The sequence below is a fragment of the Camelina sativa genome, chromosome 9, assembly GCF_030686135.1.
Source record: "Camelina sativa cultivar CO46 ecotype springtype chromosome 9, ASM3068613v1".
NCBI lineage: Eukaryota > Viridiplantae > Streptophyta > Magnoliopsida > Brassicales > Brassicaceae > Camelina > Camelina sativa.
The window spans coordinates 32,165,890-32,189,686 of record NC_141888.1 but is presented as its reverse complement, the minus strand read 5'-3'; the positions used below and the strand labels follow the sequence as shown (position 1 = coordinate 32,189,686).

Below are 23,797 nucleotides of genomic sequence, written 5' to 3'. Positions count from 1 at the left end.
ATATATATAGATTTCAAAAAATACAACTATTCAAATAAACACAACTCTACATTGAACAACTTTACAAAAAAAAAAACTATTATAATGAACAATCGCAACTTTTTGTTTCTATAGATTTTTTTAAAAAAATTATCCAAAAAGTACGATAGAAAAAACACAACTTTTGGTGGCATTTATTCAGATTGCTACTATAGATAAATATATATTCTGAAACTTATATATATATTTTAAAACTTTAAAGTTATAATGTATATTTTGTTTTGTTTTTGCGGGAGATAGAGAGAGAGAAAGAGGATGAGCGAGAAAGCGAAAGTGATAGTGAGAATGCTACAAGGTTGCAATAGCATGAACAAGCTCCGCAAGATCCATTCTCATGTCATCGTCAATGGTCTCCAACATCATCCTTCCATCTTTGACAATCTCCTCCGCTTCTGCGCCGTCTCCGTCACCGGTTCTCTGTCTTACGCTCTGCTTCTCTTCGACCGTTTCGATTCTTCTGATCCATCAACTTCGGCTTGGAACTCCCTTATCCGTGGCTTCTCCATTTCCTCTTCTCCTCTCTATTCGCTTCTCTTCTACAATCGAATGCTTCACTCCTCTGTTTCACGCCCCGATACCTTCACTTTGAGTTTTGCTCTCAAAGCCTGTGAGAGGCTTCGCTCGATTCCGAAATGTTTGGAGCTTCACGGTTCGATTATTCGATCTGGGTTTCATGCTCATGCCAATGTTTCCACTGGTCTCGTTCGTTGTTACTCTGCTAACGCGAGTGTTGATATTGCATCCAAACTGTTCGACGAAATGCCTGTGAGAGACGTGGTTTCTTGGAACGCTATGATCTCTTGCTTTTCTCATGCTGGTTTACATCATCAGGCGTTGGGTATGTACAATAGAATGGTAAATGAAGGTGTGTGCCTCGACGCTTACTCGCTAGTTGCTTTGTTATCTTCTTGTGCTCACGTTAGTGCTTTGAATATGGGAGTTATGCTACATAGGATCGCCTGTGACATTCGATGTGAGAGTAGTGTCTTTGTGAGTAATGCTCTTATCGATATGTATGCAAAATGTGGTAGCCTTGAAAATGCTGTTGGTGTTTTTAATGGTATGCACAAGAGAGATGTGTTGACCTGGAACTCAATGATTATTGGGTATGGAGTTCATGGGTATGGCGTAGAGGCTATATCTTTTTTTAGAAAGATGGTGGCTTCTGGGGTTAGACCCAATGCCATTACATTCCTTGGGTTGTTGTTAGGTTGTAGTCATCAAGGTCTAGTTAACGAAGGAGTTGAGTATTTTGAAATCATGAGTTCACAGTTCCATGTGGTCCCGAATATTAAACACTATGGATGCATGGTGGATCTCTATGGACGAGCAGGTCAGCTAGGAAAGGCCCTCGAGATGATACACGCGTCTTCCTGCCATGACGATCCTGTATTATGGAGAACCTTACTTGGATCTTGCAAAATCCATGGTAATGTGGAATTAGGAGAAGTGGCCATGAAGAAGTTGGTGAAACTCAAGGCTTTCAATGCAGGGGATTATGTGCTTTTGACTTCCATATATTCTGCAGCGAATGATGCCCAAGGTTTTGCTAGTATGCGAAAACTAATAAGAATCCATGATTTACGGACAGTTCCAGGCTGGAGCTGGATTGAGATTGGTGATCAAGTTCACAAATTTGTAGTTGATGACAAAATGCATCCAGAGTCTGCACTTATTTACTCAGAACTCAGAGAAGTAATCCACCGTGCCATTCTAGCTGGTTACAAGCCAGAGGACTCGAACAGAACTGCTCCTACTCTATCTGATCGGTGTTTAGGATCTACAGATACATTTCACAGTGAAAAATTGGCAATTGCATATGGATTGATGAGAACTCCTGCAGGAACAACTCTTCGGATCACAAAGAATCTGAGAGTTTGCAGAGATTGCCATTCTTTTACAAAATGTGTATCAAAAGCTTTCGGTCGGAAAATTATTGTAAGGGATAGAGTTCGATTTCATCACTTTGCAGGAGCTGTTTGTTCTTGCAACGAATACTGGTGATAACAATCAACAATGTTCTCATTCAGCCTAAAAAGGTTTGACATTAGCTTGTTTTACTCTGTCAGCGTTAGATTCGTGTGCCTTACGCTAATTGATAGTTATTCACATGTTTTACTCTCTTGGTTTCTGCAATTTGTTCTATTTTCTGATTCGATGTCAATATGAACTCCGTTTCTTTTACAGAATTATCACCACAAGATTCCTTAAATGGAAAAGGGAGAGAGACAGAGATGAGACAATCATTGCCACATGTATCATCACATTGCTAATACATTTCACTAGTGTTATCTTGTAGTGAGGAAATCCCAACTTGTTGTTTTTTGGCTGCTTATCGTGTTGGAACTTTTGGGTCTGATAGATTAATGCTATTGTGCATCATGTCTAACTTTCTATCTTGTGAATGTTGTCGGTTTTTCCAATAGTATCTCGAGCCATCAGTGGTTGTGATTAAAATTGTGGAGCCAGGTTTCTCTGTATAGATGGGTCAGACAGTCTGACAATGGTTTACCTTGATATACAGATTGTCATTATGATTTGAGGTGTAGCCCCCTAGTTATTTGTTTCTTGATTTTATAAAATTTGACCACTATTTTGTGATTGGCAGAGGTCGTGATTATGTCCTGGAACAAGAATATAACAAAGACACGAAAATCTCTGGGGAGGGACCAAAGAAAAGAAGCATCCAACCTCCAAGAAATTGCAGAAGGTGTGAGACTTGAGAGCATTCTTTGGGATTGCAACACTTAAAGAGAAGAACCGAAGCGAGTACCAGTGATAGAGATCTTATCAAACCGAGGGCTTTGTTGATGTAGCCACGAGTGAGAATCAACTAAACTGGTTTGCTGACAGTTTGTAAGTGGTTTTGGCTAAAGATAAAAAAAAAAACAGAGAGAAAACAGAGCTTGATTTCTATTTCTATACAAATCTCAATTTCGAAACAAAGTGTAAAATTTAATCTGTATTTGATTTGAATAAATTAAAAAATCATTATATTCACATATCCAAAATATTAGTGATCATGATTAGTAAAACTACATTGCCCTCGCATAGGAGCATTGTGAGAATTAATATAAATAGAGGTAAAAAATGCTCATTATGTTGTTACTTGTGCAAAACGATTAAGATTCGAAATCTCTCAAACGAACCAGCTCCGATGGCGATTCCACCAAGAAACAAGTGCAAAGCAAGATCCTCGCCGGAACGGCAAACCCAACCGACGGAATGGCAAACGCAACCACCGCCACCAAAACAGAACCGCGACAATCCTTCTTCATCGTCTTCGATCGTTGATAACTTCTCTTCTCCGTCGACGAAACCGTTCAATTTCCCGCCAGGTTATCAGTTTGTACCCACCGACGAAGAACTCATCTTGTATTACCTGAAACCCTTCTTGCAAAAAAACAAAAACTCATGGCTCCTCAGTGCTCCCATTCATTACGTGAACATCTACGAGTCAAATCCACAACAGCTTTCAGGTTTGTCTCCGTCGATTCTTTTCCTTAAATATTGTTTCTGTATGCGAATGGCTCTGTTCTTTACTCTTTGTGATTACAAACAGAGCAATTCGAGAAGGGTAATGAGAAAGAATGGTTCTTTATATCGGAGAGAACCAAGCAAGGCAGAAGTCTAAAAAGGCAGAAACGTGGTGCCAAAGGAGGATACTGGAACGCAACAGTAGCTGCTAAGAAGGTTAACGCTGGGAAAGGCATAGTCGGCTACAAGAAAGTACTAGAGTACTACGTTGGTGAACGACCAAACGGCGTGAAAACGTGTTGGTTAATGCATGAATACTCGTCTGAGTCTTCTTCTGTTGATAACGAGAAGGTATGTCTTTGTTTCTTGGGCTACAAGCTATTAACATTGTGATGTTTGGATTTTTTTCAGTTTGGGTTGGTGTGTGTAGGTCGATTATGCTTTGTGCAAGATTTATCTGACTCCAAAGGGAGCAAAGAAGAAGAAAGCAGATCAGGAAGAGGAGAATGAGAAGCTTAAGAAAGAAGAAGAGGCGGTTGAACATCTGGATTTGCATCAACCGGACCAATCGCAGCCTCATGATATGGTGTATCAACAGCCACCGTACTGTTTACTTGACATGATCGATGTATGGCTAAAAAATGTGGAAGAACAACATGGTGTGAGTGTCGATACTCAGCAGCAACAACAAGAGCAATGTACACCGATTCTTGCTCATCAACAGCCAGAGTACTGTTTACTTCCAGCAGAGCATCAGAAGCCGCAGACGCAGCCATTTCCTTATAAATTTCCTGAGTTGATCAGCTTTGAGCAGGAACCAGTGATCTCAGAGGATTTTGAAGATTTCTTTGCTGATTTCATTAAGCCACATTCACTGAACGGAGATGAGGATTCCAGCAGTTATGGTTTATTTGAAGGCTTCGACACACAAGGAATGATAAAAGATTGCACTAACTGATCATCTCAGCCTACTCATACTTTTGCATTTTGGTCAATATCAGAGATAAGATTTCCATGTGTATTTTTTACTAGTTTGTTAATAGCTCTGTTTCCTTCTTTATGGGCAATGTTCTCCAAAACGTACCAGAGACATAATTCTCGTTGCTTTAAATGTCTTAATTAATATAACACATTTAATACACAATATTTTTCAACATCTTCTTATATCAAAACTTACACTTAACACATAATTAAAGATATAGATATAAAACTGTACTGATGGCTTCTTCTTCTCCTGAGATTTTGCTTTCCTCTGAAAGCCTAAATGTTTGAATCCGTATTGACCAGGTTCTTTTAAGTCTGATGTTGCAAAGATTCATTTAGCTCTTTGCAGAAACAAAACACCGATCATAGAGTAAAACATGCGAATAACTATCCATTAGCGTAAGGCACACGAATCTAACACCGATAGAGAGTAAACCAAGCTAATGAGAAAACCTTTTTTAGGCTTGACTGAGAATATTGTTGTCACCAGTACTCGTTGCAAAAACAAATAGCAGCTGCATGCAAAACTCTATCATCCCTTATTACAGTAATTTGCCGACTGAAAGCTTTTGATACACATTTTGGTAAACGAATGTCAACCTCTGAAAATTAACTCTCAGATTATTTACAGCAATTCATATGAAATAGCAAAATTTTCACTGTTAAATGTATCTTGAAATAGTTTGTAGAAAGGTTGCTTTATTCATGTAGAGGTAGTCTGATATTTATACAAGCAGATATGCGTATGAGATAGAGCTAGAATAGTAACGAGATAAGGACTAAGAGAAGGAAGTAGATAGAGATTATATAGATTGAGCATTATCTAAATCTAGTGAGGAGTTATCACAATACCCTCCCTCAAGTTGGAAGTGTGAGATGCCGAATACCCAACTTGGAAAGTAGTGCTTCAAATGCTGGACTAGGCAACGCTTTAGTAAGAATGTCGGCGAGTTGGTTGTGTGTCGAAACATGGACCAAGGTGATGAGCTTCGCATCGACCGCATCTCGAACCTGATGACAGTCGGATTCCACATGTTTAGTACGTTCGTGAAAGAAAGGATTGGTGGCGATGTAAATCGCTGATTTGCTATCACAGAATAATCGCATAGGTGTGGTTCGAGGAATACGAAGAGAAAGAGCCAGCTCATGGAACCATTTGAGTTCACAAAGAGCATATGCCATGGCTCGATATTCTGCTTCAGCAGAAGAGCGAGAGCTGACGTCCTGCTTCTTAGCCTTCCAGGAAATAGGAGAATCCCCAATGAAGACAATGTAGGCGCTAACAGAGCGACGAGAGACAGCACAACCATTCCAATCAGAGTCGCAGAAAGCAGAGATGGTGAGATCAGGATCAGAACCGAGTAAAATGCCTTGTCCGGGACAACCTTTTAGATAGCAAACAACACGAACTGCAGCATCCCAATGAGGTTGGAGAGGGTGTTGCATACACTGCGAGAGGATGTGAATGGCATAACCTAGTTCAGGACGAGTATGTGTCAGATAAATGAGGCGACCAACAAGGCGACGATAACGTGTAGCATTTGCAGGGAAGCCTTTGACAGTTAGTAGCTTGTGATTAATCTCCATGGGAGTAGAAACAGGTTTAGCGCCCAAAAGACCAGTCTCCGCAATTATATCCAGAGCATACTTGCGTTGTGACAAGAAAAACCCCGAGGAACTGCGAGCAACTTCAATACCAAGAAAGTATTTTAAGCGGCCAAGATCCTTCATGTGAAAGCACTCATGAAGGTAGGCTTTGAACTGTTGCAGAGTGGGTTTATCGTTGCACGCAATCACAAAATCGTCCACATAAACGAGGATATGCAGACAAATGTTGCCTCGGATTTTAGAGAACAGAGAGTAGTCTGCATATTTTTGAGAGAAACCAAACTTGAGGAGAGCAGAAGACAATTTTGCGAACCAACAGCGAGGAGCTTGGCGAAGACCGTAGAGAGACTTGCGTAAACGACAAACTTTTGTCGGATCAGAGCACGCAAATCCTTGAGGGAGCTTCATATAGACTTCTTCTTGAAGATCACCATGTAGGAACGCATTATGGACATCCATTTGGTGGACTTTCCAGTTGTGTGAAGCTGCAAGGCGAAGAAGAAAACGGACTGTCTTTAGCATGACGACCGGAGCAAATGTTTCGGTGAAGTCTTCACCCTCTGTTTGATTGTTGCCAAGGACAACAAGGCGAGCCTTGTGACGTTCAAGAGAGCCATCGGAGCGGTACTTGTTCTTAAAGATCCATTTGTTACCGATAGCTTTCTTTCCTGGAGGAAGTGTTGTAACATCCCACGTACGTTGACCATCAAGAGCAAAAATTTCCTTGGCCATAGCATCACACAAGACTTTGTGTTTGACGGCATCCTTGTAGTATTTTGGTTCGTCTGAATGGAGGATAGCCGCCATGTATGCACGATGGGAAACAGAGAAGGCAGCATCAGTAACAAAATTAGCAATGGGATACGGAGTGTTACCTGAGGACGTTGTAGGAGAACCTTGATCAGGAGGAGAGAGAACGTGCGAGGGTTTATGTGGAGAAGAGTCGGTGATGTAGTCTTTCAGCAATATAGACGGAAACTTACGACGGTGACCTTTGCCAAGTAGTTCAGGAAGTCCAGGAGAAGAAGTGTGTTCTTCAGAGTCGACAGGTATGTTAGTAGAGGGTTGCGGTGCTGAAATAGCAACAGGAGAGAGTGGAGAATCGGGAACAACAGGACACTGTTGAGTAGCAGAGGCAGGAACAGAGTCAAGAACAACAGGTTGTGTAGTTGGAGAAGGTTGCACCGGAACAGAAGTGGATGGAACAGCAACCGGTGGTTGATCAGGTGAGGGTGTAGTATGTAAGGATTCCGGAGGTAGGACAGTTGGTGATGGAGGATTTAGCGGTGGTGATGGTGTAGAAGACAGAGGATGAATCGCTAGAGGCGTAAGTGAGTCAGGAACAAGCCAATCATCAAATGCAGCATCATAATGATTCATAGGAGGTGTAACGTAATCTTCCTTACCAACACCAGGAAAAATATCCTCAGAGAACGCAACATCGCGACTGGAGAAGAACTCGTTACGATCAAGATCATACAATAACCATGCTTTCTTACCAAAAGGATAACCGACAAAGATGCAGCGACGACTTCGATCTCCAAATTTGTCTTTATCACGGGAGCGTCGATGAGCGTAGCACAGACAACCAAAGACACGCGAGTGGTCATAGTCGGGTTTCTTCTGAAAGAGAACTTCATAAGGTGACTTTCCATCTAAGACTTGTGTAGGAGTGTAGTTGATGAGGTGAGCAGCCGTGAGGACACTTTCTCCCCAGAAAGAAACTGGTAGACGAGCTTGGAAAAGGCAGGCACGAGCGACGTTGAGTAGATGGCGATGTTTACGTTCTACTCGTCCATTCTGTTGTGGAGTATCCACGCAGGATGTTTGATGTTCAACACCAATCTTCTTGAAATAGGACTTGAGAACCATGAATTCAGAACCATTATCAGTTCGGATTTTCTTGACTGGTTTGCCAAACTGTTTTTCACTAAGTGCAAAAAATTGTTGAATAAGATTTGCTACTTCAGACTTTTCTAGCATTAGATAGATCCAAACTGCTCGAGAGTAGTCATCAACAACAGTAAGAAAATATTGTGCACCACAAGAAGAAGGGTGTCGATATGGCCCCCAAACATCACAATGAATTAGAGAAAACGGTTCAGAAGCTTTATTAGAACTCTCAGGAAAAACACCACGCGTTTGTTTGGCGCGAAAACAAATCTCACAAGAAGTAGATTGAGTAGAATCAAAAGACAACTTGTCTAAAACCGGTAATGTAGATAAAAGACGAAAAGAGGGATGTCCAAGACGACGGTGCCAAAGGTCCGATGCTGAAGCTTTTGCAGTGTCAGTCCGATGTACTCGTGCAGCAGAGACTCCCGTAAAATAATAAACCCCCTCACGTTCTTCACCTGCCCCAATCAGGATCCTCGTAAAACGGTCCTGCAAGACACACAAAGTATCAGTAAATATTGCAATACAGCCAGTTTGCTTTAACAGACGAGAGACAGAAATCAATGTGCAGTTAAAGCCGGGAACATAGAGAACGTCAAGTAAGTAGTAATCGCGGCTCAATGTAAGCTTTCCGCGTTTGACTGCACGAGAGAGTTTCCCATCAGGGAACACTACGGCAGATGGAAGAATGTCGATGACATCGGTCAACATGGCAAGATTGCCTGTCATGTGGTGAGAGGCGCCTGTGTCTATAATGATATCATAAAATTGTGCTTTACCGGACAATTTTTCGGAAGAGAGCGTAGTACGAGGTGTTTGAAGCAGCTGAAGTAGTTGTGTTATCTGATCAGTGCTCCAAGTTGTAGCGGGTGCTGACGTGTTGGAGAAGTTAGCGCGAGCCGGATTGCTTCGACCTCTACCACGAGATCCTGAACCAGAAAAACGACCCCCACGACCACGCTGAGTAGAGACAGTACCAGGTTGAGGCGTGGAGCGTTGTTGATCATACCACCAATCAGGGTAACCGTGAAGGAGGAAGCACTCTGTATTGTCATGGCCCTTGCGAGAGCAATGGGTACAGAAACGATTAGGGTCACGTGAGCGAACCGCAGCAGCTACAACAAGAGACGTAGGATCGTCTTTGGAATCACTCTTCACAGAGAAACCAACAGCATCGGGTTTAAGTTCCTTGGATCGGGCTGAATGGATGAGTTGTTCTTCGCGAATAACACGAGATTAGACGTTAGCCATATCCGGCAGGGGATCTTCATCAATGAGTTTAGAACGTATGTTGCGGAAACGTGATTCATCAAGACCGAGGAGAAATTGATGAATCCGGATGTCTGCTCGTTCTTTTTCAATGTCTGCAGAAGCGTCACATGAGCAGGAACGAGAAGTCTGCAGGTTGTCAAGGTCTTCCCAAAGTTTAGATAGACGGCCATAAAATTCAAGAACAGATTGACCGTCTTGACGGCAGTTACTGATTTCATCACAGAGTTGATGAATACGAACACCACTTTTAACAGAGAAGCGGCGGAGGATATTATCCTAAAGTTTGTGTGCATCGGGAACAAACGTGACTGTAGAACGAATTTTAGGATCTATGGATGTACGAATCCATCCGACAATCATTGAATTTGTGGCTAACCAGCGAGAAAGTTCTGGATCCGTTGCAGGTTTAACCACGGTTCCATGAATGAAACCGAGTTTTTGTTTAGCCTGCAGCGAGTTTGAAAGTTCTGTTGCCCATTCAGAATAATTGTCACCATGAAGCATTACCGAGGTGATTAGTGCACCAGGATTGTCAGATGGATGAAGGTAGTATGAGGAGGACTCCATAAGAACGGGTGTGGCAGTAGTAGTAGTAGTTTGAGGAGGATTAGTAACTGGAGGAGCAGTACCATCGGTGGGGATGATGGTGCTATTGTCAGTAGACATGATGTTAAAGCAAGAGAGAAAGTGTTTTGTAGAAGAAAAAAATTTAGTAGAATTGAGATTGCTCTGATACCATGAAATAGTTTGTAGAAAGGTTGCTTTATTCATGTAGAGGTAGTCTGATATTTATACAAGCAGATATGCGTATGAGATAGAGCTAGAATAGTAACGAGATAAGGACTAAGAGAAGGAAGTAGATAGAGATTATATAGATTGAGCATTATCTAAATCTAGTGAGGAGTTATCACAATATATCTGGATATCATAAACACAGATCTGCAGAGAGACTGAGAGAGTATGAGCTGTTCTGTTCGAGTACTCTGGATTGTAACCAGCAAGAATGGCGAAGTGGATTAATTACTTATCTGAGTTCTGAGTAAATAAGTAAATAATTACTTATCTGATGCTTTTTGTCATCAACGAAAAATTTATGAACTTGATACCAATCTCTCAATCCAACCTAGCTAGGGTGAAGGTTCACACAGAAGAAATCAACTAATTAAGAATGAGACACATCTCAACGCAAACCTTAGCTTTCCACAAATGTCCTAGCATCGGTCAATTCTTTTTTTATTTTTATCTTATTTTTGAATAACAAAGATATGTAGAAGTTTAAAATATATATTGATGAACAAAGATAATATCAAATAAGTCTCGAAAAATATCTAAATCTAATCTATTTCGAATCCAAATACATATTGTATATCTTTACAAAATTTTGATAAAATTCATATACTGTATATATATATATATGGCGGCCACCGGCTTATTACAATTCATATAAATAAAAGATACATGCATATATCATGAACCTACGTTGAAGCTCTTACAAATCATATTACGTACTTTGATACTTTGCTATCTGATTGTCTAAGGTTACTCAGATGATGTCGATGCCTGGAAGAAACAAGCGTAAAGAAAGATCCTTGCCAGAACCGGAACCGGAACCGTCAGGGATTCCTTCTTCTTCAGCTGATCATAGTTTGTCTTCTTCTCCTTCGACGAGACCTTGCTTTCCTCCAGGTGTCAACTATAGACCAAAGGACTTGGAGGTCATCTCGTTACTTGGACGGAAACAAGACTACTTGGGCGGAAACAGAGAATTATTGGACACCCTTTCTATACATGTCGTGAACATCTACGAGTCCAATCCTGATGAACTTTCAGGTTTGTCGTCTCCTTGTAGAACAAATTAATTACTTGTTATTTTTATCAACTTTATCTCTTCTTTCTCTTTGGGCAAACGTTTACTTATGTATGTTTTTGATATATGTACGTAGAAAAATTCAAGAAGGCTAATGATACAGAATGGTACTTTATATCCAAGAGGAACAAGATGGGTAAAGATGGCAAAAGGCAGAAACGTGACGCCAAAGGCGGATACTGGCACGCAACTGTTGCTTCCAAGAAGATTGACGCTGGGCAAGGCCTCGTTGGTTACAAAACCGCACTAGATTACTACGTTGGGAAACGACCTCATGGCAAAAAAACTAGTTGGTTGATGCATGAATACTGGATTGATCAGTGTCCTTCTGCTGATGATGACGTAAAGGTATGTATGCGTTTCTTGATTACCAAGTTATTAAGTTTTTTTTTTTTTTTTTATTGTGAGTTTTCTTTTGGTTGGTGCGTATACGTAGGACTATTCTATGTGCAAGATCTATCGGAGCACACAAGCAATAAATAAGAAGAAAGCAGAGGAAGAAGAGAATAAGAAGCAGAAGAGGGTTGTGCAGCAGCAGTCTCCTACTGTCGAGTATCATCAACCGCAGCCTCACCATGATATTGCGTTTCAACAACAACATCTGTTTAAGCCAGCCCCGCTGGATTCTTATCAACCGCAGCCTCATGATTTGGCGTATCAACAACAGCAGCAGCAGTTTTGGCCAGGCCCGCTAGATTCTTACCGGACGCATCAAAGGCAGTTTTGGGCAGCCCCGCCAGATTCACACCAACTGCAGCCTTCTTATGATTATGCGTATCAGCAACTTATAAGAACGCTAGAGGAAGAAAATGTTGGCGTTCAACAACAGCTTGCTCCTCCTCCTCCTCCGCAAGGTCAAGATTCAAGATCCGGGATGGTGATGAGCCAAGAAGACGGGTTCTTTAACCCCATCAATGAATTATTAAACTATGAGGAAGAACATGGTGTCGTAACTGAGAAGCAACAGCAAGAGCAAAGTGCACCGATTCTCCCACCTCCTCCTCCTCCTCAAGGTCACCAACTGCAGCCTTATTATGATTTTGCTTATCAACAACAACAGTTTCGCATGACGACGACGACGCTAGAGGAAGAAAATGTTGGCGCTACTAAACATCAAGAAGAAGAGCTGAGTCTGCCTCCTCCTCCTCCTCCTCCGCAAGGTGATCAAGATTCAAGATCCAAGATGGCCATGACTCGCTTGAGCAACGACAACAGCACCGAAGAAGACTTATTTGATATGTCTGACGAGGACAGGTTCTTTGACGTTGATGCATTATTCAGTAATGAAGAAGAAGAAGAAGAAGATGGTGTCGATACTCAGCAGCAACAGCAAGAGCAAAGTACACCGATTCCTCCTCTTCAAGGTCAAGACGATTCAACATCCGGGAATGTGATGACGAGCGAGGACTATGACTTTCTGTATCTGTGGAATCCTTGGAATTATTGATTGCATACATAGCCACATCGTCGAATGATGCTAGCTACTCGATTCACATGCAGGTTAAGTAGACCTTCAATTGTCCACAGAATGCAACTCTAAAACCAAACGCTAAATTTTCCATTTTTTCCTATGAACATGACAATATTTTTTTATGAAAACTGATCAATGAGGTTTTATGCTTAATAAATATGAGTTTTTTTTTTCTCCACATGTAAACACAAATATTTATTGTATTCAAAACAATCGATACTATTGATGTATAATGTTAAACTCTAACTAGGGGTTTGAACTTTGGTGAAATATATATAGGAGATTTGTTGTTAATTAAGCCAATCAACTCAAATAAATAAATTTTGTTTTAAGATGCAGATTTTAACGATAGAGACAATCACATCTTTATTCTTATTTTTAAAAAATTAAAATTACAATGGTGGGCAATATTATATATATATATATGGAAAAGTTAAATACACAAATTATTAAATCAGTCCATTAGATAGGGGTTTTGAGATCAACTGTTAATATTTTCTTTCTTTCATTCCTTCCTTTACCACCTCTTCTAGTAAACCGGTATTGATCGACGACACTCCTGAAAACGTATCAGATTTGAAAGAGCATTCGCCAGTGGAGTCATCAACACTTTGCGTTTTTGGTTGTGGAGGATGGAATATTGCCGACAGTTCATTAAATGGAGAAAGCTTCTTCCCACGTTCTTGTTCTTGTGTTGACGGAGTAGTATTCATTTATCTCGTTGTAATTAATGATGACAAAGTTTAGTTATCGTTGGCTTGTTTACCACATACTTTACCCTACCAGTCTATCCTATATATAATGTCACAATTTATGTTATAAAGTAAGGTTTTCTTTTTACAAGCTCTAAAAAGTTGCTATTTCACTTTTTTTTTTGGTGACATGTATTATTGTCTTTTTTAATGTTTTAAGTATATTTTTTCAACTGACTTTGTATGACATTCTTTATATTATTTATATTTATATTTAAGATAAAATATAATTTGATATTATACATTATAAGTTCATGTATTAAAGTTCATGTATACCACATACTTTACCCTACCAGTCTATCCTATATATATGTTCAATTTATTCTTTATTTTATGTAGCATATTCTCCAAAATAATGATTTTCTCTTTTATTTCTTAACTTTAATAGAAATAATTAACATGATATGATTATTACATTATTTTTTAATTTCATTATAAGATGTTCAATTTTTTTTTTTTAATTTATGTAGCATATTGTCCAAAATAATGATTTTCTCTTTTATTTCATAAATTTAATAGAAATAATTAACATGATATGATTATTACATTATTTTTCAATTTGATTCTAACTAAAACAAACTAAAGTATATTTAAATTTATATATATATATTTGAATATAAATATTTAGAGAGATATAACTGTAGTATATCTCTTTTAAAGAAAGAAATCAATAGATATATATATAATTATAATTTGTTTTGCTTGAAATTCCTATCATATATTATTAGTCATAGTAACCATTTATATTTGAAAAAATAATAAATGTATTGATTTATGAACCTTCTCACATATTTTATTAAATTTCATATTCTATAACATATTTTGTAACTCTCATATTAATTTGATTAGGTTGAAATTCCTATCATATATTTATAGTTATATTAACTAAAAATTAATACTCAAAACAACTAATAAATGTATTTTTTTGGTGCATCTTCTTACATATTTTAGTAAATTTCATATTCTATCACATCTTTTGTAACTCTCATATTAATAATCATATAAAAAAAGCTGAGAATTCAATTAACGATTATCAAAAACAAAAAACCAGGGTTAAGACTATTTTGTTTATTCATAATCACTAGCACTAGTAATGAGCAGAATAGGGGTGGGTGCCATTAGACCACTTCCTCCTCTTTAATTCAGTTCAGACATAGAAGCGTAGTATAGAGTCAGAGCATAGAAGAACAGAGCACATCCCATCTTTTCTTATTTACTAGGTAAATACCTGCGCTATGTTGTGGGTTTTTTCAATATATGTTTTTTTCGAAAATTCATGTTTTTAATGTTTAGATTATAGTCTTTTGTTGAGAAGTTTAACTACAATGTTTTGAGAAGTTTAATGACAATGCTTTGAATTACATATATAAGGTGTTTTAGTGTCATTTTAATTGTTTTAAAATGCTTAGATTGTTAACGTGTAGATTCTCATGCCGACTTAGTTTCTGGAAGGGTTTTGTTTCTTGCCTTCCACCATTATATTCTTCTACCAAATTATAATAAAATTATTTCTTTACATATGCATGATAATATATATATATATATATATATATATATATATATATATATATCTATACTATTAAAGCAAGAGTACTCCCATACACTCAAATTGGACCGACTTTGTTTTGGTAGGTTTTTCATTAAAAATGATTAGAGAATCACCTAATTTAATTAAATTAACCTATAGTTTCGAATTCCTTAAAAGACGATTATACCCTTGGGTCGATCACTTATTTACGACCAGGTCGGGACGCGGATCCTCTCTGACCCGAAAATAGAAGAAAAAATATGTGGTTCTGTTTGTACTCCAGATTAATAATTTTCGGATCCTGTATATTATTTGATTCAAGAATAGTTAAACACACAACCAAACAGAGGTATAATCCCTATAAATAAAGAAACTGGCATCCGAGTATTTAATAGCTTCAGTAATCAATTATATTAAATGAGAAGTGAAAACGTCCCACATTCAATCTCAGCAAAATTTTACCATTATACCATTAATGAAATTGCCCTTCACGTTGAAATATTTTGCCCCTGGACGTAAAATTACCTATTTTTCGCACTAAAAAAAATCAAAAATCGGATTAGAAATAATCTAATTGCATAAAAAGTTAATTGCACAAATAGAATTTGCTAAATTAATCCCTAAATTTCCTGGAAAACATCCTTTTACAACTATAGTTCTGTTTTATACTATAAATTCTACAGATTTGAGATAATTAATGGGCTTAGATTGTTTATAGATTAATGGGCTTCTGCAGGAAAAAAAAACCCATAGAAAATACACCTCCTCACTGGAAACCCTAAAAATATAGGTCATTCACAACTATAAATACAATCGATTGCTTTCACCATAACTCAACAAAGAAAAAAAAAAACTCTCTTCTCTTGAATTTATAGTTTTATCAATTTCAATAATTCTTTAATCATGTTCTCAAATTATATTTGTATTCCGATCTTGATGTTTTTTATGATTCATCGACTGATCCTATTTATTTTCCTGTTTATATAGTGGTTTCTTGGAAAGCAAGATCCAATAATCATAACGCTTTGGTTGTTGTTGGTTCACCTTACAAAAAGGTATAATATTGTGCTTTTTTGGTTGAGGTTTTACGTTTAATTCTTTAATCATGTTCTAAAAAAAGACTCTCTTTTATTGAATTTATATTTTTATCAATTTCAATAATTCTTTCATCATGTTCTCAAATTTATATTTGTATTCCGATCTTGCTGTTTTTTATGATTATCGATTGATCCTATTTATTTTTCTGTTCATATAGTGGTTTCTTGGAAAGCAAGATCCAAAAATCATAAAGCTTTGGTTGTTGTTGGTTCACCTTACAAAAATGTATAATATTGTGCTTTTTGTTGAGGTTTTACGTTTAATTCTTTAATCATATTCACAAAAAAATTTATTTGTATTCCGAATTTCTATTTTTATGATTAATCGACTGATTCTTTTTATTTTCATGTTCGTATAGTGGTTTCTTGGAAAGCAAGATAAATAAATCATAAAGCTTTGGTTGTTGTTGGTTCACATTACAAAAAAGCTATAATATTGTGCTTTTTTGTTGAGGTTTTACGTTTAATTATTTAATCATCTTCCCAACATTTTTTATTTGTATTCCGATTTTCTGTTTTATGATTAATTGACTCATTCTTTTTATTTTTTTGTTTGTATAGTGGTTTCTTGGAAAGCAAATCCATAAATCATAAAGCTTTAGTTGTTGTTGGTTCACCTTTCAAAAAAGATATAATAAATATGCTTTTTGATGAGGTTATAAATTTAATTCTTTTATTATGTTCTCAAAATTATAATAACGTTCAAAAAAAAAACTTCTTCAATCGAATATTTATAATATATTCTTATATTTATCTTCCATCTTTTTTAAAAAATATATTGCATATGGATCTTGTTATTCTTTTATTTTCCTGTTAATGTAATAGATAATATCGATAAATAAATTTGTTTCTAATAAATATCAGGTATTATTTTATATAATTGGAATGATTAACGTGTTAAATTATTTATATTATATATAATTTCTTTTTCATAAGTTGATTACACTTGGATTGCCATATTTGCAGGATAACTTTGATCGTTAATAACCATGTATATTTTTGGGAATATAGAAACGAAATTGTTTAATTTTTATCTTTAGCTTAAATTTCATGTAGATTATTTAAATAATCATGTTATATGAGAATTGATAATAATTCTATGTTTTAATTATTACTTTTCTTTATAAAAAAAATATTGAACAGGTTAAACCTAAAGAATACTACAATGAGGATGGTCCTGAGGATGATGTTATGATTTCTTCAACGACTAGAACAACTATATTCTCAGATTGGATTATATTCAATACACAAGCTCTTCAAGCCAAAAAAATCGCTTATGCTGAAATTTCAAGTCCATCTGTTTGGTATCACAAAGACATGATGTGGAAGCCAAGATCAAAGAGAAGACAATTTTTTCACCCTACAATATACCTATAATATTTGTTTCTTTAATTTAATCTAATTTTTTAATTGTAACATTAAAGGTTATTTAATTTATTAACAATAGAATTATTTATTTTATGACTTTTGTATAATAGAATCTTAAATTTTTAATAAAGCTTGGATTTATGAAAATATTTATTTATAAAGGTTTCTGAAAAAGTTCTAATTTATTCTATAATAGATTAATAAATTATACATAAATGAATGACGAAATAATCGTGTATATAACTTCAAATTTTTGAAATTTGGTAAATTTAAGACGATAAATATATGTAAGAAAGTTCAGTGTGCATGTGCACGTTGTTAGCCGAAAGGTATCCGGAGCTTACTCTTTGTTTTTTATTTTGAAAAAAAGTTTAGTGTGCACGTTGTTAGCCGAAAGGTATCCGGAGCTTTCAACAAGCACCAGACGTCCAATTAAATCTAAAGATCATAACTAATATAGTTTGGTCAGTTACATATACATATTAGACAACTCAAATAACTGTTATATACCTTTATTTGTAAAAATCATACTGGCAAAGGATAAAATTTACGATTCAAATAAAATTTACAAATTTGAAATGATAAAGATGGAAATAACTATTGTTAAAAAAGAAAATTATCATATCCCAGAAAAAATATATATAAATATGTTATATATAATTACTTTAAATGGATGATTATTTGTATTTATTATAAACTTAAAGTGATAAAGATGGAAATAAATATATTTTGGTTAGTCTTTTATTTAGATTTTATATAATCGATAGATTAGGATGTAAGTAAGTATTGTTTAAATCAGTAAATTAACATATAGAAGAGATATATATGTTATATATTTACACATATCTATTATTATAAATACACAAATTTTATATTATTAAAAAAAATTATATATTTAGGAATATATAGCAATCTCTTAGGTTATATATATAGACGTCGGTCAGAGCTTATGATTGATTACAAATCTCAAATATTTTCCAAGGTTCTTAAAAAATTCTTCATTCAATGCGTTTTAAAATCTAAATTTGATTATAATTACTGGTTTCGTTTAGTGCATGTTATAATATGGTCATGTATTCTCTAACTAATCGTGTTTCACGTTTGAATCCTTCAAAATACGAATGGAAAAATCTTATTGTGATGATTACTTGGTCGGTAAGTTACCTTTGCTCCATATTTTAAAATCTCCTGTAATTAACTTCTAATGTACTATGTAATATTTTGATATGAGTTTACGTCTTAAATTTTAAGATGTCATTGGAAAAGTAACCAATGTTGGGTAATTCAATACTTGGGATCATATAAAAGACTCCATGGTTCCGAATAACGGAAATAATTATGAACTTAGATCACAAACTGATCATATTCGTCAGTTAGTAAAGATGTGTACAAGGAATTTAAAGATGTCTGCTTTGCATTGGGATTATTGGATGACGACAAAGAATATATTTTAGCTATAAAAGAGGAAAGTACATGATGTTTTGGGCCGTTTTTAAGGAAGTTGTTTGTCATACTATTGCTTTCAAAAGGTATTTCAGTGCCTCTCGATCTCTGGGTCGCTAAAAAAAATATATTATGCAAAGATATTTTGTATTTGCAAAGGAATCGTACGAACAATCAAAGTACATATATAGTTATTTTATATAAATATATATAAGAAAATTTTATGATATATTGGTGTACACAGACGTTTACGATTATTATTCTGATCATAAATATGTCAACTAAAATCAAAATACTCTATAATGCAGGTCTAATGTTAAGTCAGGATCAGATAACAAACTTATATTTAGCTGAGATTGAAATGATTATGCGGTCTAATGGAAGCTCTCTGTCAACTATTGTGAATCCTAAACTAGACCAATCTATGATGAACAATAATGAGAATAGGCTTCTCATAGATGAGAGGAACTATAAACGTGCTGACCAAAGAGAGGATCACGACAGGTTGTTACGTATATCAACCGATGAGCAAAAAAGTGTCTTCCTAGATATTATTGATGTGAATTGAAACAATAGAGGCATATTTTTTGTTCATGGATTTGGTGGCACTGGAAAAACATTCTTGTGAAGTATTCTTGGCGCTGATATACGATCTAGGGGTGATATTGTTCTTAATGTTGCATCAAATGGTATACCTGCTTTACTTATGAAAGGTGGTAGGACAGCTCATTCTAGATTTGGTATATCCATCAATGTGGACGAATATACAACGTGTTCGATAGATGGTAAATCCTATATTGCCGAGTTGATTAGAGAAGCAAAGCTCATTATATGGGATGAGTCTCCAATGATGAACATATTTTGTTTTGAAACGTTGGATAGGAGTTTGCGAGATATTATGAAGTGTGATCGAGTTTGCAAAGCTCATACAATTGTCATCAGATTTTCAGTTTTTTCCTCTTAATAATATTACCTTTTTCATATCAATATCTAAGTGTTAAGTTTTTAAAAATGAAAACGTGAAAACATCTTCAATATGTTAACATAAATTGTATTTTGTACATGCAAGTGTGAAAAACCTTATATTAAAACTGTATTTATTTATATAATATTAGAATTTTTAATAATCAGACTAAATGTGAGAAACTAAAAAGATTAAGACGCAACGTTTAGTCGTGACTCTTTGTATTCTTACAAATCAAAAATCTCCTTTTTATTTTCGATAAAAGAGAAGATTCAAGTAAAAACCTCATTTGAGAAAATCATGAGGTTCGATTATATTGCTGATCTGCTACCCGGAAGAACTAATTGGTGTATCAATGCCAAGGTCTTACATTCTTGGAGAGTCAGAGAGTTCTTTACAAAACGAGTTCTGCTTCTTGTGGATGTAAAAGTTAGGGTTGTTAGTTGAATGATTTTTACTTAAATTTCAAGTTCTAACAGTTATTGTATATAAGACTTCTTACAAAATTGTTGTTAAATTGTGAAGGTGACAAAATTGAAGCTCTTTATTTATCCGATACACTCGCTAAACTCCCGAAATATATCGACGATGGTGAGTGGTACAATATTAGAAATTTCAAAGTGATCAATCCAACCATGGAGGAGAGGAATACTCATTATCCTTATCAGATTAAATTTACGGATGATACCAATATGACGCTGCTCGAATCATCGAGTCCTAAGAATTACTTTCGGTTCGAGGATTTGGATGACATATATCGTGGAAGAATATATCATCCCATCTCTTTCGGTAAGTATTTCTTTAATTGATTTTATATTATTTTGGTACAATCCGTCAATATAGTTAATTGGTATCTTTGTATTCGAAAAACTAGATTCTTTTTAGGATTTATGAAACTTTGTGTATTGGTCCTTCTCATAGAAAAGTACGACTTAAACTTTACCAAAAATAGATTAGCAACATTTTGGAAACCTAAATTCTGTCTTTTTCCCAAATTAGATGTTTGTGCGTGTATAATGGATGTGGAAGATAGAAGAAAGTCTACGAGTGTCATTGATATTAATAAAGTTGTTCTCATGTTGTTGAATGGCAAGTAAAAAGATATTTACTCTACCTTAAAGACAGTTACGTTTTAGAGTTGTCTCTGTTAAGATTTTTATTTATTTGATAAACATGTAGGTGTGAGACTGTGAAGTGTCGTCTCAAAGACAACTACGCTTCTCAATTCATGACCGTATGGCAATCAAGCGGGTGCCATCTCATATACAAATCCGGTTTATGAGGGTGGGAGAATATGAAGGTATGTAACATAAATTAGTTCTGATATAATCATCATAAGGTAACCAATATATTCACTTTAAATTATAAATGTCTGTAGGTGCACTGTGTCTTGAAAACACTTTGGCCTCTTCGAAGATCTTCATAAAACCAGAGTTTAAAGGACTGGAGCATCACCAGGCTATGTAAGATGTAATTATGTATATTAAAACAAGTTTTGTATGATGTTAAAGTAAAATTTCTTAAAACATTTTATATATTTACAGGTCTGAATTTGCTGGACGTTATTACATAAACCATGTGATGAAGCAACAAGGTGAAAGCTCAGACACTCAAATGTAAAGAATGGGATGTTGGCCGTTTATTTTTACTCATTTTGAATGTCTATAAAATTTAGTATGTTTGTATTAACCGCTACTTGAAATCCAACTTTGCATTACTCTCATCTTTATTTTGTAATTGAGATAATACATTATAATATTGAACTATTAGAAATTGCTTGCGCTTTTAAAAATTTTGAATTTACTTATTGAATTTCAATATCTGTTTACTAAAGTTTAGTTGTTTATTTAAAAGACTCAATTAATATTTCACATTGAGAGTATTATTTATCTTTATTTATTTATTTTTTTTTTTTTTGTCAACAAAAGATTAGCTCAGATGAGCCAATGCGGAGGGAAATTGTTTACATACAGAACATTATGCGGAGATGTGCGCGCACAGCGTGCCAAGAGATCCGCTTTTACATTTGCAGTCCTTGGAATAAAAGATAAGGAAAAAGAAGAAAATTCCTCCCTGTCCATCGTGATGTCCTCAAGATAAGTGGAGAACGCCGGCCAGTCTTTTGGCGAAGACACCATCTTCACCAAGTCAGCGCAGTCTGAGTAAAACGCCACGTCATGGTAATCATGTCCGATCATGCAGCGCATTGCCCAAATGAAAGCCTCGACTTCAGCGTGTAGGGGGGAGAGACTCCTTCGAAAGTTAGTAGCTCCCATACTTGGCATCGGATCCTGCGGCTTGGTACAAACCCAGCCAGCTCCTGCAAAACGGTCACCTGACTTCCAAGAGCCATCGACGAAACAACGAACGCCTGTAAAAACCATTGGAAGAGAAAAGGGTGTCCTCCGAAAACTAGGCTCAACAACCAATGGCTGGCCAATCGAATCCGCATCATCACCCTCCTCCTGAGCCTGCTGCCAGGATAAAGCCTCTCCTTCAGCTATCCGAATCACCTCCTCCGGTCTTTCCGTAATATTTTCAAAAACCTTTGCATTACGCGCTTTCCATAAATACCAGAGAATCCACGGGTAGGCAGACACATGGGATCCCTGGCTTTTAGGGTCCAAGAAATGATCCATATTAGCGTAAACAGAGCCCACCGGAAAACAATGTGAGCCTACCGGTATCTGAGATAGGGCCCACACCTGACGTGCTGGTGGACAAAGAAACAGAACATGATTGACGGTTTCCTCCTCCGCACCACACCGGGAGCAGCCCAAATCACACGAGATACCCCGCCGCCGTAAGTTCCGTGAAACAGGAATGCACCCAGACAACACTTGCCACATAAAGTGGTGGAGTTTTGGCGGGCATCTAACCTTCCAGACACTGGCTAGGAGAGAGGTAATCTCCGGCCCGTCCCCATGTGCCTTAAAAGGCCCAGTTATCGTCATACGTGCCGCATGATAACCAGACTTCACCGTATACCTCCCATTCTTTGTAAAATGCCAACCCAGAGAGTCCTTCTTTGGACCACTACCTAAAGGTAATGCTCCTATTAACGCTACATCTCCAGGATCAAAATGCTCAGTGAGCACATCCAGTCGCCATGAATTTGTCCGACTATCAATTAAGTGAGAAATTGTAAGAGAAGGGTCCTGAGACGGGCCCTTACTGAGAAACCTTTATGTATATATGCAAACACAAAAAGTACTTAACAATCCAATAAAACATTTTAAACTTTTTCAGAAGAAAAATACTATGTTTAAATATGTCAATTATTATATGTTAAATCAGAAAAATAACATATCATGAAGTAACAAAACTGTTGTTGTTAAAATCTTATTACCGTGCTTAAAGCGCGGGTACCTCCCTAGTATCAAATATTAACTACTACCATATTTAATCCATATAATTATTACGAATATTAATGATCCCTATAATTGTGACTTTGTTGCTTCCAAAATAATCAATATATTAAATACGAAATTGTATATATATGTAAACTTATTTGATTTGCTTTTATATTGTGAGATATTTACGGAAAGTAAACAATAAATCAACTTAATACAATTAAATAAAAATAAATCATCATTTAATTTAGATTTTTTAATATTTCCTTAACGAAATTATAGTAATTAATTATGATTAGTAAAGATGGAAAGAATAAATAACGCAGAAATTATATATATAAAGTTGTAAACTAATTTACAGAAAATATGTATTGCATATTCCACATCGACTAAATATTTTGGAATATGGTTCATAATCACTATAAATATACAACTAATATGTTTTGAGTACAAATGAGCAGAAAGCTTGATTTATCAGGTATCCAAAATTAACAGTTTAATTTGGTTCTATATTTGAGCATATTTAAACTTTTTAAAAGTAAAAAAATTATAATATATTTACATTTTCTTAAAAAGTTTAAGATATTATAATTATTTAAATTTTTATAGAATTATTATAAATATTTAAACTCTGTCGAAAGTTTAAAATATTATAATATATTTAATTCTATAAAATAT

The 23,797-nt window shown here is 35.8% G+C and overlaps 2 protein-coding genes and 2 pseudogenes across 5 annotated transcripts; 2 read left to right on the top strand and 2 right to left on the bottom strand.

The window, feature by feature from the left end:
- The first annotated feature begins 229 nt into the window (after positions 1 to 229).
- On the top strand, positions 230 to 3,039 carry LOC104712315 (pentatricopeptide repeat-containing protein At3g56550 pseudogene; annotated as a pseudogene). 3 transcript variants are annotated; one of them, XR_755501.2, is made up of 3 exons: positions 249 to 2,078; positions 2,227 to 2,294; positions 2,648 to 3,039. The product of XR_755501.2 is annotated as a pentatricopeptide repeat-containing protein At3g56550 pseudogene, transcript variant X2 (transcript). The 3 variants fall into 3 exon arrangements; XR_015565409.1 differs by having other exon boundaries at positions 230 to 2,078; positions 2,227 to 3,039; XR_015565410.1 differs by lacking the exon at positions 2,227 to 2,294 and having other exon boundaries at positions 246 to 2,078.
- A 157-nt stretch (positions 3,040 to 3,196) lies between these two features.
- Positions 3,197 to 4,474, top strand: LOC104715721 (uncharacterized). The gene is made up of 4 exons (XM_010433105.2): positions 3,197 to 3,518; positions 3,602 to 3,867; positions 3,947 to 4,108; positions 4,238 to 4,474. The coding sequence occupies exons 1-4, from the start codon at positions 3,197 to 3,199 to the stop codon at positions 4,472 to 4,474; spliced, it is 987 nt and encodes a 328-aa protein (XP_010431407.2).
- A 3,984-nt stretch (positions 4,475 to 8,458) lies between these two features.
- On the bottom strand, positions 8,459 to 9,942 carry LOC147939057 (uncharacterized; annotated as a pseudogene).
- Positions 9,943 to 21,700: 11,758 nt separating this feature from the next.
- LOC104715719 (uncharacterized) lies at positions 21,701 to 22,720 on the bottom strand. Its single transcript, XM_010433103.2, has one exon. It carries the CDS (start codon positions 22,718 to 22,720, stop codon positions 21,701 to 21,703), a length of 1,020 nt encoding a protein of 339 aa, XP_010431405.2.
- Positions 22,721 to 23,797: the final 1,077 nt, after the last annotated feature.

Coding starts and splice junctions, on each gene's coding strand:
- LOC104715721 (XM_010433105.2), top strand. CDS start 3,197: ATGGCGATTCCACCAAGAAACAAGTGCAAAGCAAGATCCTCGCCGGAA. Junction 3,519..3,601: donor AAATCCACAACAGCTTTCAG/GTTTGTCTCCGT, acceptor GATTACAAACAG/AGCAATTCGAGAAGGGTAAT. Junction 3,868..3,946: donor CTTCTGTTGATAACGAGAAG/GTATGTCTTTGT, acceptor TGGTGTGTGTAG/GTCGATTATGCTTTGTGCAA.
- LOC104715719 (XM_010433103.2), bottom strand. CDS start 22,720: ATGACGATAACTGGGCCTTTTAAGGCACATGGGGACGGGCCGGAGATT.